At 38.7% G+C, this 17,578-nt stretch overlaps 1 protein-coding gene across 1 annotated transcript in view; it reads right to left on the reverse strand.

Annotated features, from left to right (window-relative positions):
* Positions 1 to 17,578, reverse strand: part of CAPN13 (calpain 13) — a 104,293-nt gene that overhangs the window by 24,276 nt on the left and 62,439 nt on the right. The window contains exons 7-11 of the mRNA XM_072631158.1: positions 13,014 to 13,088; positions 10,652 to 10,812; positions 9,158 to 9,288; positions 4,918 to 4,929; positions 475 to 496 (exon numbers count right to left, since the gene is read on the reverse strand). Coding sequence (XP_072487259.1) covers positions 475 to 496; positions 4,918 to 4,929; positions 9,158 to 9,288; positions 10,652 to 10,812; positions 13,014 to 13,088 — 401 coding nt within the window. The remainder of the gene's footprint in view (positions 1 to 474; positions 497 to 4,917; positions 4,930 to 9,157; positions 9,289 to 10,651; positions 10,813 to 13,013; positions 13,089 to 17,578) is intronic.

Below are 17,578 nucleotides of genomic sequence, written 5' to 3' on the forward strand. Positions count from 1 at the left end.
TTCTGGGAATGACTCATTTATTTGTTGTTTTTTTTTTGAGTGATAGCTAGGATGGACATCTTCTTATACTATAGTGCATCAACTCTTATCCCAGTTCAGAATTCTATTCCCCCATATTCAATATGCCATGTCTTGGACCTGTGTCTTTGCATAGGGTGTCTCCCATACCTAGAACACACTTTCTCCTCACTTCTACCTCTTAGAATCCTTAGTTCCTTCAAGGCTTAACTCAGGTTAGGTTTTCTCTCCCTCCTCAAAGTATATTGTATTTACTCCTCCATATAAATGAAAGCTTCTTGAAAACAGATTTTTTAAAAAAGTCTGTAGTTGTAACTCGGGAGCTTAACATGCCTTGAACATAGTAACTGCTTACTAAGTGTTTGCTGAATGGAATTGAGATTGAGGAGTCTTTCAACCCATTTCTATTTTCATACTTCAGTGTATAAAATGGGAATGGAGAATATGAAACCTGACCAACTTCTGTGTCAATCAACTGCTTTAAGAATAAACAAGACAACAGAAAAATATGTCAGCCTTTCGGAAGTGAGATACATTTAAGAAGTCTTATGGTGGACCTCACCCAAGAGATTTAAGCATTCAGTCAACACCAGGCTTCACAAGGTTAAGTTGGACCCGCTTTTAAGTTATGATAATTATTTTTGATTCAGTCTTGTGATTCCAGCAGTGTGAACTCTCTCCTAAAGGAAAGTCCCTCTACTATTGCAGATTAGCCATGGGTCTATAACCTATTCTTAGAAAGTTGCCCAGGGCAGTGAGAGGTTAAGTGACTTTTCCAAAAGCCAGCATGTATCAGAGATGGGACATGAACCCAGGTCATACTCTCTTCCAGTCTGGCTTACGGTATGCTGACTTTAGACCCAGAGGACCTGGGTTGAAATCTAATTTCTAATTTATATTACTTACATTGACCACAGGCAAGTTAACTAACTTTTCTGAGCCTCTATTTCCTCATCTGTAAAATGAAGGGGATGGAAGGACTACTTGGACTCTGATGTCTTTTCCAGTTCTATAACTACAATCTCTACTAACTAGACCAGGATCTTTGATTTGTCTTTTGCCCACATTGTGGTAGAGTGCCCATTCACAGGAGCATTTGCACTACTGATCAGCATGGGGCTTGCCCTGTTCCTGACCTGGGCTAGTTTGTCCGGCTGGTTGGTCCCAAACCTCCTTCTTCTTGGGAGCTCACCATATTGATGTTAGGGTGGAAGCTACTTGACTTCAGCTTAGAACTTAGAACTCCCAAGGTCAAGCAGTCTACTAGCTTCAGTTTCACGACTGGCAAGGATTACATTTACCATGACACCCATAAGCCAAGTACTCTTAAATAAGGTCTCTGAAACTGGATAAAAAAGTTATATATTTTCTTTAAAATAATGTGTTTCCTTTATAATTCTGTTATTTTATATATATCTATATATATCTATATCTATATATATATAAACATGGAAGTTTAGCACAGTGTCTGGCACATAGGTGATGCTTAATAAATTTTTATTGACAATATTCTGAAGAGTCTATAACACTACCCATATGCCTTGCTACCTCTTACTTCAGTTCTTGAAGTATTATAATTTCATCACTGCAAACAGGTGCTCTCTCAAAGCAGATCACAGTTCCTCAGTCTTTTAACATATAGTCTTTCAGAGTTATTATGAGTATAAAAATATATCATCCTGCAGTCATCTTCATGATATGATTCTCACAAGGTAAACTAATTTTCAGACAAGAAACATCCCTAGACCTACATGTGAAGCTTTGTCAGTTTGGTAGGACATATCAGGACTTCACTTATATTGGCATAATCTTGGGAGAACTAAGAGACCTTATGAGAGGAGGTGGGCAATGCCAAGGAAAGAAGAAGAAAATGTCACACAGAGCTTCCGTGCGACAAGTCAGACTCAGTGCAGGGTGCTCCTGGTACAGTGACCCTTGACTATCAGGGCTTAAGGGTTTGAAGTTAGAGCTCTTTAATGAGAAGTTGCAGACAGCAGCCTCATTCAATGTGTATGTGTTATTTGGAAGTTCTGGGACTTAATTTAGGTGTGCAGCCACCAGCAGGCTTTGTCTTGCTGCCTCTATCTGTATCTCAAGTGTAGCAACAGACTCTAATTCGGTACACCGGGGAAAATGCTAGAGGTAGGAAGACCCCCTCTGCCACTTACTCCTTGTATGTCTGTGGGCAAGCTATTTGGCCTCTCCAAGCCTCAATTTTCTCATCTGTAAAATGAGAGATGACCTTTCAAGTTCCTTCCAGCTCTAAATCTATGTTCCTGCCATTCTAGGAACACAGGTGTATATTGCCCACTAGGTGGCCACATTGTGTTTGCAAAAGCAAAAATATGATTTATTTTTTCCCATGGGGTGTGAGGAGTTTGAAGGGAGGCAAATGCAAACTAAGGGAAAAAGACAGTGATTGTGCAATCATAGCTCTTTTCACACACACACACACACACACACACACACACACACACACACACACACACACACTCACATACACCCTTATCCTTTTCGGAAACAAAAGTTCCAAACAGCAGACTAAGAATTGGAATATCCTTGGTCTAGTTACATGTTCTTCAGTTGTGTCTGATGCCTCGTTTCCTCATTTTGGGGTTTTCTTGGCAAACACACTAGAGTGGTTTGCCATTTCCTTCTCCAGCTCATTTTACAGATGAAGATCTGAGGCTAACAGGGTTAAATGACTTGACCAGGATCACGTAGCTAATAAGTGTCTATGGTCAGATTTGAGCTCATGAAGATGAGGCTTCCTTATTCCAGGCTTCCTAACTGAACCAGCTAGGTGCATGCTTTTCTATTAATGAGCTAACTCTGTGATCCTGAGTGAATTATAAATTTTAAATCTCCCTGATTATAATACTGCATGACATAATAACACATAATCATAACTTGTGGATATAAGGCTTTCAAGTTTGCAAAATATTTTCCTCACAAAAACTTTGTGACATAGTGCAAGTTTCATTATCCCCCATTTTCTGGGTGAAGACACTGATTCTGAAAGGCTAAGTGACTTTTCCACCTTTTCATAGTTAAAAAATATCAGAATCAGTCAGAATGCCAGATTAGTATTTAATCCCTGGCTCCTGATTCTAAGTCTTGTGTTCTGTTCACTCTTTATGATACAGAGGTTGGTCTGAGTTCAGATGCTCTCAAGCTGTCAAATCTTGTCTGGTAATAGAGGACAAAGGTCAGAGGACTTGAGTCCAAATGTACCTGATCACTTATTACCTGTAAAATCCTGAGCAAGTCACTTAACATCTAGTATTTATGTCGCATTTTAGGGTTTGCAAAGTGCTTTTTATAAATAGGTCATTTTAGAGGACAGCTGGGTGGCTCAGTGAATGGCCCTGGAGTCAGGAGGACCTGAATTTAAATCCAGCTTCAGACACTTGACACACTTACTAGCCATGTGACTTTGGGCAAGTCATTTAACCCCAAATGCCTTGCCTTCCCCCCTCCAAAACACACAAAAAGTTGTTTTATCCTCACAACAACTGGGAGGTAAATGCTATTATTATCCCCATTTTACAGATGAAACTGAGGGAGACAGAGGTTAAATGGTTTGTATAGCTGCTAAGTGTCTGAGGCTGGATTTGTACAGGTCTTCCACACTCCAAGTCCAGTGCTCTATCCATGGTACCAACTAACTCACTAAGAATATTAGGAGCTGATTCAAAGCTACAGATATCACAATGTTTACTGGACTTTTACCAGCATAATGACCCAGAATCACAAAGGTGGTCTATAGAGAAGCAAATATTCTGGCACTAGAAGGAAGAGTTTGGACTGAAAATGGGTATGGAGATCACTTCTCTATTGTACTTGTCATCTACCCTTGGGCATGTCTCTTCAGCTGTGTGTGACTCAGTTTCTTCATCTAAAATTTAGGGCTAATAACACACTTCATACCTCAGTGCTTCTTAAAAAGAAAGTGCTTTATAAATACAAGCCATTTGTTATTATTATCATCATTATTAATAGTAATATTGAATGGTTATTAAATCAACAAAGTATTACATATTTAATAATGACCACTACTACTAACTAAATCATGGGGAATTTTGAGTGGTAGGAGAAGGAATGGCAAAGGAGAATATTTCTAATCCACTAACCGGACTTAATGAAGTCATCAGATAAAGGATCTAAAATGAGCCTGCTGTTTATACTTGTCCGAATACACACTTATCTATATTTTGTTAACTCCCATTTGCTCTGTACCAGTGCTTTGAGATCACACAAAACTTTAAAGCAAAATCAGCTTACTGTATCAATTGTACCCTCCTTTGTCCCCCATCAAAACAAGACAACAACATTTGGAAGCTGACTTATGGTCAGGGAAGCTCACACTCCCTTTTATTAATAGCCCCAAATTCCAATTCTGATTGTTGGAATTAACTGGAAAAATCAAATATGTAGGTGGGGACAGCTTTTGAAAGTTCTCCAGAACAACTGGTTTGACTATATCTAAGCCAGGATGATCTGAGGTAGGACTTGTTAATTCTGATATAGGATGAGATGTGTTATGGCAGGAATTTTCAACCTTTTGGGAGCCATGGACCACTTTGGCAATCTCGTGAAGACTATGGAACTTTTCTCAGAAAAAAAATGGTTTCTTAATGCATAAAATAAAGTTTATGAACTTAAAAAAGGAACTATTAAAATGAAGTTATTAAAATGTTTTTAAAACAAGTTCCTGGACCCCAAGTTAGGAAGATCTGCTTTATGGGCACCAATATGGGAAAAGAAGGAATGTGCAACTAGTAAGGGTTGGAAAATAGAGAAAGGTAAGCCAAACTACCAGACCAAGCATTAAGTTGGTGATTCCATACCACATAGTAGATCTAACTACATCCACACAGAAAAACTGAGAGGTCATACCTGGTGTTCAACCTAAAGGAGAGAAGAAAAAAGGCAGGTTTCAGTTTTGGTGTAGGCTTTTTTTTTCCTTTTGTCTGATTCACAAAGAGATCAGAGTCCTTAGGTTCTTTCATTTCTTTCCTGACCTCTCAACCAGTCAATCATATAGACCCTTTGTCTTGAGCACTGATATCAGAAGGTTATGGGATTACACAACATGGAACAGGAAAATACCTTATAGATAATCTCATCTAACCTCTTCATTTTATAGATGAGAAATTGTAAACTAGTTCCTCCTCACCCTCCAAAGCCCATTGCAAATCTTAAGAAATAGTTTTCTCTAAAATTTAAATACATTTTCAAGAACTTGGTTAACCTGTTATTTGACTTGTCCAAGGTCATATTATGTAATAACTAGTCGAGGCAATGATTTGAAATCAGGGCTTCTGATTACCTGTGCAGTGTTCATGTTTTCCTAATCTCTTTGAGTGTGTATACATAGGTGGGTCACTTTCCCTCCTATTCTCAAGGAATTTAGCCCCTGACTTACAATCTTACTCTCTGCTCTAATCTGCATCCTTATATTGAGGTACTTTACTTTGTACATCCTCTAAAATACCCTGGCTTCCCAGTTCATTAGCTACTTCAGTTCCCATGACTTATATATCTTCATTCCACCTCAGTCACACACAGAGATGGTTATAACCTTTGGCTTTGCCATTCTCCATAACTGTATAACTCTCCTAGTTCTGTGATAGATAACTGAAATTCATTTCTTTGACAATCTCATATCCTACCACTTGTCCCTGTGAGTCAGTCATCCTCCATCACTGGGGATACTCCCTCTCTTCTCTCTTCTCTCTTCATGATTCTACTCCATATTCCCAGAGCTGGTCTGGTGTAATAGCAAGGACCCCGATATAAACAGGAGGCCTGCTGTACAAGTTATTAGATCTGCTTTTCTAAAAGGAGAGCAACTTTTGAGGTCCAGCAATCTACTTTAATCAAGCACACATATCATCCACTTAGTTCAGGGGAAAAAGTCAGCACCCTGAACTTCAGGGAAAATACAAACAGAGAAACAAAGACCAACAGACAGGGCTTCCAACTGTCTGACCATAAGCAATACATACGTCACAAATAAATATACAGATCCAACTGTCTGACCAGTACATACATACATAGTTACTAGGGAGTGAAGAACCAACATTTGAGTTTTCAAAGGGGGTGGGAGGGCTCCTTTGCATTTGCCTAGAGTCTCATCTGGCCAAATAAATGCTTCCAATGAGTAAGCCCCAAAGAGAAACCTCTCCTCAGAATATCTATCTATCTATCTATCTATCTATCTATCTATCTATCTATCTATCTATCTATCTATCTATCTATCTATATTTTTTTTTCAGAGCCAGAGGGCATCACGACCCTTGAGAAACAGTGTCTCATTAGAAGTTAACAAAAATGTGTGGGCTTTCTAATCAAGCTTCCCTTAATGGGCAGGCCCATTAATGGGTGGGGAAGATATTTAACTCTCATTAACATAATTAACATTACATCTGGGAAGGCCAGTCAGTCAGTAAGACCATTAGTATTGGGAGCACCTTGTCTCTTCAACCCTTCCACTGGCTAGAGCCCCCCAGAAAGCATTCAGGCTTTTAATTTCCTACATGACTTGCATGAGATGGGAGTCATCAACTCTATTTTTTCCATACTTGTCAGTACCTGTCCAAATCTTCCATTTTCTACTAAAGTCTTTTAAAAATACCACCCTCCCTTTTGGTATAGAACCTTATCTCATACTTTTCTTAGAAAATAGGGGCAATCTGGCATGAGTTTTCTTCTCTCTTTTTTCTCTACCTCAAAATGTCTTGAACCCTTTTCTTATTCTGGCTTCCTTTTTTCTAGTTTCTGATGAAGATGTGGGCCTTCTCCCCAATATCAGCCTTCCTACTTGGGTTCTTGATTCCATTCACTATTGGTTCCTCCCCAAGTTTGCCTTCTCAAGCATCCTTACTCTCTGCCTAATCTCTAAACCCTCTCTATTTCTCTGATGTCTATAAACATACTCAAAAGTCCCCCATCCTTTCAAAAACCCCCAATCCTCTCAAGCTGTCACCTAGGCAGCTGGGTTGTGCAGTGACTAGAGGTCTGGGCATTAATTCATGAAGATGAATTTAAATACAGCCACTTACTAGCTGTGTGGCCCTGGGCAAGTCACTCAGCTTCTGCCTGCCTCAGTTTCTTCAACTGTAAAGTGGGGATGATAATACATCTAAGGCTTGAAGATATACTATAGCAAATGGCAAGGAAAGAGTAAAGAAAGTATAAGGGCTGAGTTATCTTTGATTAGCAAAATATATTTGTCTGGAGTCTGATCAAGAGGCCTATAAACCAAACAGGAAAAAGAAGTGAGAAAATTGTTCTCAAATATGTATGTCAAGCTAGAGATGAGTAAAAGGCACAATGCAGAAAGAGTACTAGTAGAAAGACCAATGGATTAAAGGTAGGAATTAGACAAGATGACTTTGGAGGTGTCTTCTAGAGCTAAATCAATCAACTGATAAACATTTTAAAGCACTTAGCGTGTACCAGATATTATGCTTAGTACTGGGGATACAAAAAGAGACAAAAGACAGTCCCTGTCCACAAGAGCTCACAGTCAGATCTATAATGCCATGAACTTACAGGAGGAAATATTTAAGAAGAGAGTTAGTAATAAAACCTATAGTCTTAGGCATTGAAGATACAAATGAACAAAATATGGGTAAGAAGTTGAACTTTTGCTGTTGTTGAGTCATTTCAGACATGTGATTCCATTTCGAGTTTTTTGGCAGATACTGGTTTTTCAGTTCCTTCTCCGACTTATTTTACAGATGAAGAAACTGAGGCAAACAGGGTTCAATGACAGTGTCATAGAGCTAGTAAGTGTCTGAGGCCTTATTTGAACTCACTAAGATGGATCTTTCTGATTCCAGTACTGTGCCACCTATATGCCCAGACACAATCACTTAAACAAAAATATGAGGTTACTTTGAGGAACAGAGTGAAGGCATGAATAACATACCGAGTTATTTAGATAACAGGAAACTGGGATCTTTTTTGTATCCCAAAGGGAAGAACTGGGTAAGATAAAATTCTATGTGGACTCATGCAACATAGACCTTAACTGGCTTTAAAAAGTCACCTTCACATGCACAACGTGCAGTCATAGCTAACCACGTAAAAAAGAAATGGGTATTTTGGTAGATTACAAATTCAATGTATATCAACAACGTGACAAGGTGGGAAAAAATGTTGAAGTAATCTTTTATGGCATTGCGAGGAAACAATGAGCAATATCTTTGTTTCTGTAGTACCCTTTTGTGATCAGAACACATTCAAAGTATCATGTTCAGTTTCAGACACTGCATTTTAGGATGGACATTCATTAACTGGAAAGTGAGGCATGGTACTAAGAAGGGAACTTGGGACTGTGGTTCACTTTTTGTGACCTTAGATAAGTCATTGTTTTTTCCTGCAACTCAGTATTCACATGTGTAAAATGAGAAGAGTGAAGGGAGGATGGACTAGGTAACTCCTAAGTTCTAGCTTTAGAGTTAGAATCTTCAAATCCTTTGGACTGGGGATATTTATCCTGGAAGAAAGAGGACTCAAGGATGACATGATAGCTCTTTTTATCCTGGGTTTCAGTTTTCTTATTTATGAACACAAGGTTGTAAGGGATATGACTTCCTGGAAAGTGAGGCAGAATTCCTGAGCTGCACCCTTTCTGGAGGGAGATCACCCACATGGCATCTGTTTGTGGACTCATTCAGTCCTCTGGGCTTTCTGCATTTTGTCTGAGTTGTCTGCTATCTAGTATTCAAAGAACCTCATTAGAACCAGAACCTAATTACTATCTGATCTTTCCATCTTCCATGAACTGAGCATGAGTCCTCCTCTACAATTCATCTCTTTCATTAGAGTTTGAGCTTTTTGACAGCAAGGATTAACTCTATTTCTTATTTCTATCCCTGGTGCTTAGCACAATGTAAGATATGTATAAACAATGAATGCTTTTCCATTTCATTCTATATAATCTCTAAGGTCTCTCCCATGATTCCTCTAGGATTCTTTGTGCAGGGATTCAGAAAACTCTCAGAAAGGAAAAATCAGAGGCCTAGGATCTGACCTGTTAAACTACATTTGTTTTTGTAACTACTCAACAGGGCAGTGAAATGCCTGGAAAATAGGAACCATGAATCTGATCTAACCCCATTTATACCTTGTATACTTTAAAAAGTAGCTCCAGCTTTCTATTCTGGTTAGGCTGGACGTTGATGGAGACTACCACGTTGATACCTTCCATGGGCTCCGTCACAGAGAAAAAGTACTGAAGCGTATTCTCGAGAGCACCTAGACAAAAGAGAAGAGGACATATGGTCAGCCCTTGACCTTCCTACCCCAACTCCTGCTCACTGGACCAATGAGCTCATTGTGGAAGGAGTATATAGTACATTAGATTAATCATTCTCTCTACTGTGTTCCTGTATGTTTGCGCATGCATGTGTGTATGTGCACATAGACAGGAAACATTCGGAATCTGGTGAGTAATGAACCTGAAACAGCAAATTCCCCTGATGGAGACAATGGGAAATAGGTGTTGTACTTGTGGCTGGCATTGCATTTTACTCAAATGTAATCACCAGAAAATTGAAGTGGGCATAAATTCAGTGAATACTAATAGAAGTGCTAAGAACAGTGGGAGTAAAGGTAAAGATGTGTTTCCAGCAGGAAAGTGATATACTAACCAGAGAGGCAATGTGGTACACCATGAACGTTGATGGATTTGGGTCAGAAGTCTTGCTCCAAATTCTAGCCCTGTCACTTGCTGCCTGTGTGACCCCAGACAAATCACAAACCTCTCTGGGTCTTGATTTTCTAATCTGCAAAAAGAGGGGGTTGGGCGAGGTGGCCTCAGAAGTGCCTTCTGCCTGTAAGCTGGCCATCCTATAATAGGAATCTAGAAGCCTGTGTTACTATTCAGACCCTAGGAATGAGGTGCCAAAGCAATACCAGGACAGAATATGCTTGGGAGAACCTTCCCACATGTTGCTGTCTATGGCCATTCCAGATTTAGATAGGTGGAACTTTTGTTCTCTTGTGTAACTGACTGGCATTCTAGCTCACCGATCAGCTTCCAATAAGTTATATGAATGTCATATTATGATGGCTGATCCTTGGCTTTTCAGATGACAGGATTCCTAGAGCTAGGTGGCATAGTGGGTAGAGCACTGGGCTTAAAGTTAAGGAGACAAGTTCAAATCTAGCCTCACATGCACATTAGCTATGTGACCTTGGACAAGTCATTTCACCTGTTTGTCTCAGTTTCCTTGATGGCAACATGGTGATAATACCATTTACCTTCAGGGTTGTTGCGATGATAATATTTATGAAGTGTTTAGTGCAGTGCCTGGCACATGGCAGGCAATATCTAAGTACTAGTTATTATAATATTAGATAAAATTTTAAGAGTCCAGACTCCAAAGTAGAGGGGGCAACTCACTTTGAGAGAGAGTATCAACCAAGCAGACCATCTCTGAATAAAATTTACGTAGAACTGCCATCTTTTTGTTGTTCACAATTGCTATTGCCAAACTTTTCATGCCAGTACAGATCTTTTTATTTAATTTCTAGCTGTTCTTCTTGAAGTCAAATAAATACTCAATTTACAGGTAGCCTCTAACTCTCCTTATTCACAGTCTAGTTAAATACTTACCAGAGCTACTATCGTGCATAATATTTCCTTGGATCTTTTGGACTTCGTATGGAATTTGGAACCATGTTCCGTTGTCCAGTTCTCCATCGTTCATTACCATTGGATATTGATAACAAATAAACACGCTGGTAAATAACTCTTGGAAATCTTGAAAGGACATCCTGTGAAAAACAAATGTACATGGCAAAATAAGTATTTGATCGATATCTGATACGCTAGCTATGTCACCATGGGCAAGTCATTTTCCACTTGAAAATAACAATGGACCCCAGGATATCTGTACTGATTTCCATATCATAATGTAGATATTTTCCATAGCCACTATAGGTGATCTACTGTTTTCTTAGGCTGATTTGTCTCCTAGGTGTGAGTATGTACCTGGCAGTTGGGAATATAGAAGTCATGGAATGACAGACTTAAAATCAGAAAGAGCAGATATTCAAATCCTGGGATGGACACTTACTGACCTTGAGTGATAACTCAGTTTTCTGTCCTGTAAAATGCACTTAATAATTAGCACTGACCTCACAAGTTTGTTGTGAACATGTTAGGCAATTAAATTCTTTCATATTCAGGCTTCTAATCTGGAAACTAGTATAATAATAGCCCCTGTCTTACAAGGTTGTGAAGATAAAATGAGATATCTCTGCAGACCTTGAAGAGCTATATAAACATCAGTTCTTATTATGATTCCCCCCTTTGCCCCCACCCCCTTGCCCTGGCAGAATGCAATCAGATGGAAGCAGTCTTCTTGGTTCAGGTGCACCAAAAAGGGGTGTACTTCTAGGTGTTATGGCTCAGTGTGAGCAGCTGAACCCCTGGGGGCCATCAGGAGACTCAGCAAGACAGAGAATAGTCGACAACTGTCATCATTTGTTAACGATTGAAAATAAAATAGTCTAGAGATATCCACAAATTGGAGAGTGTCCAATTGGAGCTCCCTGAGAAGCTCTTGAAATCATATGATTATAGGAGGAAAAGGTGTATGAAATAAGAATGTTTAACCCTGAAGAAGTCTTTGAGTAAAGAAAGAAATGCCTGAATATTTGAGGGCTGGCATGGGAAAGTAGGATTTGTTCTGTGTAATTCTAGGAAAGACTTGAATCACTTAGTGGAAGATACAAGGGAGAAGTAAAAAGGAGAACTTTTTTCATAAGTAGAATTATGCAAAATGCAATGTTGCTTTTTTAAAAAAAATATATAATTGATGCATGATAGTAGATAAGGCACCTGACTTGAAATCAGGAAGGCCAGGACTGAAATCCCTCCTGGGACACTTACTGACAGAATGACCCTGGGTAAATCATTTAATCTCTATCTGCCTCAGTTTCTTTATCTGTAGAATAGCAAAAGCTAGTATTTGTACAACACCTTAAGGTTTCCCTATTGACAAAATGAGGGAGTTGGATTAGGTCATTTTCAGTTCTAAATTACTGGTATCTAGAGTCTTTTATTTTTGCTAATATCCCTTCCCTGACCTCCCCCCATGACTCTTTGTTGGTTCAGCCATTTGTTCCAATTTAATTTGTCAGCTCCATATTGGTTGTGTTTATGTGGATGCTGCCCATGGAGGGCCCTTTGATTCTGCTTTAGAATCTTGGTAGTTTCATAGACTCCAAGAGGAGGTAAACTATTTTTGGTTATATTTGACACCGATGCTGTAGATCATTCATCAACCTTTATTATTGCTTGATGAAGTGTTATCTGTTTATTCCAAAAGTAATTCTGTAAGTTTTTGGCCTGTTTATCCTGTACTTTGATAATGTCTATCAATTTTCTTCCTCCTATTTGGTAAGGAAATGTTAATTTTTCTGTAATTTCCTTAGGCTGATGGGGTCCTGATATTGTATGAGTTTTTGTTATGATAATTTTTAAACTTTATAATTTCTTTTTAAAAATGTGTTTTATTTTTAACTTATGGGATAAAATAAGCATTTCCATAACACAGTACAATAAAAAGATGACTGCAATGAAACTTTATTATATATTAAATTTTATAATTCCAATGCACATATTAAGACTGTGGTCTGGGACTATGTCATTTTTCATCTATTCCTCAGTGTCCAGAACACTATCTTTCATGCAGTTTTAAGTGATTGTCATTGAATGTCATAAACAGAATGCCAAGCTAACTGTGGACACTAGGTATGTGCCCAATTGGGCTGTGTGTTTACTTCGGAACCAACTTCAGAGATACTGAAACTTGACAGTCCATGTAATTTCCAGACCCCACAGTGGGTGGCACAAAAGATGTAATTAGCACAGATCATCACTGACCCTTCACCTCAGCTTAGAAATGAAGGAAGAGGGTTTCAGCTTAAGCTAAATTTTCAAAAAGTATTTGAATAAAAGAGAAAAATACCAAAACTCTCCATCTTCTTTCTTCTTATAAAGCCTGGCCCTCTCTGACTCTTGGACCTTCTGCCATTCTGGGGAACTGAGAGAGAAAGAGGGAGAAAGAGAATAAAGTTAATCCTATAAGAGTCATCTTGACAAGAAAAGCAATAGTTAATGATTATAGGTAATATTCATATAGCACTTTAAAGTTTGCAAAGCATGTTATGTTCTTTGGTTCACTTGATCATAATAATTCTCAGAGATAGGCTGTGATTACCCCCATTTTATAGATGAGGAAGATCTGAGGCTCAGAGAGGGTAGGTGACTTTTTTAGGATTACATAGCTATCAGGTGTCAGAAGTGGAATTCAGATCAGATCTTCCTGATTCCAAGACCGACGTTCTTTTCATTACACCACATTGGCTGGCTGTTCATTTTTACTCAGCATTTTATAGGACAAGGAGTATCACTTTTGTTTAATAGATGAGAAAAATCCAGCCACAGAAAGGTGAATTGTTTTGTTTGAGGTGAATTGTCTTGGCATATTCCAAATTTGACATAGGGCATGCAACCTGAATCTTTGTAGCAAGGAGTTTTACTCTTGGTCCTTTCTCATTTCCTATTATTATTCAATTAATCATATCTAAGTTGAAAAAGCTAAAATAATAACCCCTTGATTTACTCACTGTAATAATAACATTGTGAATTGATCAAACCATTCAAGAAGACACATTGAAGTTATGAGGGAAAGGTCATTAAATGGTTCATACCCTGTGACATAGCAACCCTACTACTGCATGTGTTTTTTATGGAAATCAATAGAGAAAAAAAAATTCTAGACCAATAGAGCTGTAGGAGGATGTGTGTGTGTGTGTGTGTGTGTGTGTGTGTGTGTGTGTGTGTGTGTGTGATTGGTGGGAAAAAATTAAATCCAGAAATAAAGTGGGCATAGATTAATTAGAGAATAGCTAAACAAGCTCTAGCAGTCAATACTGGAATACCATAAGAAATGAGGAGTATGATTTCAGAGACTTCTGGGAGGATTTTCATGGACTCATGCTGAATAGAATGAGCCAAACCAGAAGAATTATGCTCATTATGAACGTGATAATATATCTAAAATCACACTGAAAGACAGTTTCACTCAGATGTCTTCCAATGCCCAGGTTTAGTTCTGGAAAAAAGATGATGAAAACCATTCTTCTCAGTAGTGAGGTGGGGTCTATGGGAACAAAAGGATTCCTGCATTATCAGAAGCAATCATTCTGTTGGTCAATTTTGTTTAAGTGTTAATGACTTTTTCAGGGCAAGGCTGGAATCCCAACACTGAGTCTATTGTTAAGGACACTTTCTACCCTGAGACATAATTATGAGCCATTTGTATGTCTTATAACTAAACTGCCAAGGGCAAAATTAACAAAAACTTGGACTTTTTGTTCAATGTAACCCATTGTAGGATGAGCATAATCTTGTTTTGTCAGTTAATTCAAATGTCTGTTTCCCAAAGATCAGTGGAGATCCACAGTAACTTGTCACTTTAGTTTTACCCTGGAGAGTTCAGTTATGAAAAATTTGAATGACATGATGAGAGAGAGAGAGAGAGAGAGAGAGAGAGAGAGAGAGAGAGAGAGAAGAACAGAGAGACAGAAGGGAAGAGTTTAATCATAATCTGGGGATTAGAATTCTAATCATGGTCTAGGAAAATTCAATAACAACAACAGTAACTAGCAGTAATATTATGCCTGCAGGAAGTTACATGGTACAGTTGATAGAGCATCAGACCTGGAGTCAGGAAGTCTTGAATTCAAGTTCTGAATTCAAATCTGGATACAGACACTTATTAGCTGTGTGACCCTGGGCAAGTCACTTAACCCTATTTGCCTTAGGCTCCTCATCTGTAAAAATGAACTGGAGAACGAAGTGGCAAACCACTCTAGTATCTTTGCCAAGAAGTGACCAAATGGGATCATAAAGAGTTAGACATGACTAGAAAGCTGACTGAACAACAACAAAATATTGAACCTACTATAAGCCAGGCACTATGCTAAGAACTTTACAAATACCATCTCTGTTCTTCTCCCAAAACTGTTTTGCACACAATCCTGCTGCAAACCAATGAGCACAAGGAAATTAATTTTCTTAGTATACCACCGAAGAAAGAATGAATGAATGATCTCAGATCAAGATACCGCTAGTACCCAGCTGAAACAGGAGGCAGGAGGCACGAGAGAAGAATGTCAGCTCCTCCATATTCCCCTTAATAATGTGATGTTTTTCTTCTATCACTTTGGTCTCAATAAAAGGTAATCTTATATCCCATGGCATGACCCTTTAGTTTTTTCATATAACTTATTTTTTTTAATTCACATAACAAAATGAGCATTTCTTATAGCACAATAAAAAAGATGATTGCGCATGAACCTGTAAGTCTACCATGTACATTCCCTGCAAATATACAACAAAGCTATTTTATATCTTTTTTCTTCCCTCCCCCTCCCCTTGCCACCATAGAGATGGTTCCCATTAGACATTAGACACAAATAGGTGTATACACACACACACACACACATACATATATACATATACACATATATACATATACACATATATCCATATATACATCACACACATAATATACACAGATTATATATATACACACATATATACACATATGTATATATGTAAAATTAATCCATACATACTTCTATTTATCAGTTCTTTCTCTGGGTGCAAATAGTTGGTACTGAATTGCGTATGACCCTTTACTTTTAACATTTCTCTGAGGCTTTGAGAATAAGGATACTGCTGTTACAAAACAATTCTCAACTGTTGTCCCTGCTGCTACCATCAGATACATCAATGCTGGTCCTACTCTCTCTTCCCATTTTAGAATTTTTTCTTTCTTTTGCTTAACTCTTGGACCCTGTTCTAAAGCCATGCAGCATTCCTTTGCCCAAGAGATGAGTGAATCCTCCAAATTCCAGCTCTATGTAGGTCAAGGTCATTCCTTCTTGCCGCTTCCTCTGGAGGCATTATAATTACAATGGAGGGTATGGATATTGGAAAATAACTGCAGCATATCAAACAAAAGGCATCAAGGCATCAATATACCTTTCAAAGAAAATAACTGTGTGTAATTGGATTAGGGAGTGAATTGGGAAATCCCATTCAGGTATAGATTTGATGATGTGGCTACAGAGGTTCATTCTAACCCCAAAGGTCTGTGATTCTATACTCCTTTTGATTACCTTTTTCTCTGCTATGCTCCCTATGCTTGATAACATTGACCCCTCAAACCTATGAGGGAGCAGAGGAGTCAGAGGTTCACCATAGAATACTAAAATATTCACAATAGATAGGACTTTAGGTCATTGACCCCATTTTACAGACAGTGAAATAGACACATGGAAGTGATTTGCCTATTGGTCACTCAGAAAGCTGAAGTGATGGGAGCCAACCGAGTTTCCTAGCTGTGCGCTTTCCACGCCTTCTTCAGAACTGTGTATGCTGGCCCCCTAGTGATCTATAGCGAGGTAATAAACCCTCCAGACTTGTAGGTTACGCTCTCTCTACCCAGGTTTAGTCTGACCAATGAGTCTTCCACTAAAAGTTGAATAAAATGTACAAAATGTCGCACTAGGATATAATTAAGTTCATTCTCAAGGTAGGGCTGGTTTTGGTGCTGGCCACCTGCTGAGTCTGAGGAGCCCTGTTATTTCTGTCCTGGGGGAATGATCATCTCTTGATTTTCTGAGGCATGCTGAGATAGTCAGATGCTTGATTTTAAAATAGAAATTTTATAATTAAGTGATAATTTCATTTTCTACAAGTAAGAAAAAAAATAAATGTAGTATAAATCAATAAAGCATTGATTCAAAAAAGCTTACCTCTAAGTGGGTGCAACAATGTCAACAATGGCAATGTCAACAATGGCTGAGATTTGAGTACCTAGAACCTCTCTCAACTGAGAGGAGATATTGTACTTGAACACAAACAGAAAGCTAAAAGCTCTTAGGGCCTCCTGCACCTTCTACCCAGCCTGCTAAGACACTTTTTCTTATCAAAAACTTATGAAGTCTGATGCTCTAATGGACACTAACAAGAGAGAGGGTCTACACACCATTGCCAGATTAATGTTCCCAAAATGTTCATCTGAACACACACACCAAAAAAATTATATAAGCCATCACTGCATCTCCTACTGCCTAGAGGAGAAAATCCAAAAGGCTTAGCCTGGCATTCAAAGCCTCCTCATTTGGGACCTTGACCAGGATTTGGAGTCAGAGGACCTGCTTCCAGACTCCAGCTCTTTCACTGTCTTTGTGACATCCGGCAACTCACTTTGCCATCCTGAGTCTCAGTTGCCTAATCTGTAAGACGTGGGGTGGGGTGAGGAGAGTTGGAGGTGATGACCTCTACGGTCATTCTAGATCTGTGGCCACATGGCAACAATACATAGAACACCAGAGAAATGTAGAGGTTTGCCTGAATATGTTGGCACTGGATGTGGAGGAAGATAGACCTGAGTTCCTATCTGGCCTCAGACAGAGATGTGTGACCCTGGGCAAATCACTTAATCACTCTCTGAAT

Source organism: Notamacropus eugenii, chromosome 1 (genome assembly GCF_028372415.1).
Source record: "Notamacropus eugenii isolate mMacEug1 chromosome 1, mMacEug1.pri_v2, whole genome shotgun sequence".
Classification (NCBI taxonomy): domain Eukaryota; kingdom Metazoa; phylum Chordata; class Mammalia; order Diprotodontia; family Macropodidae; genus Notamacropus; species Notamacropus eugenii.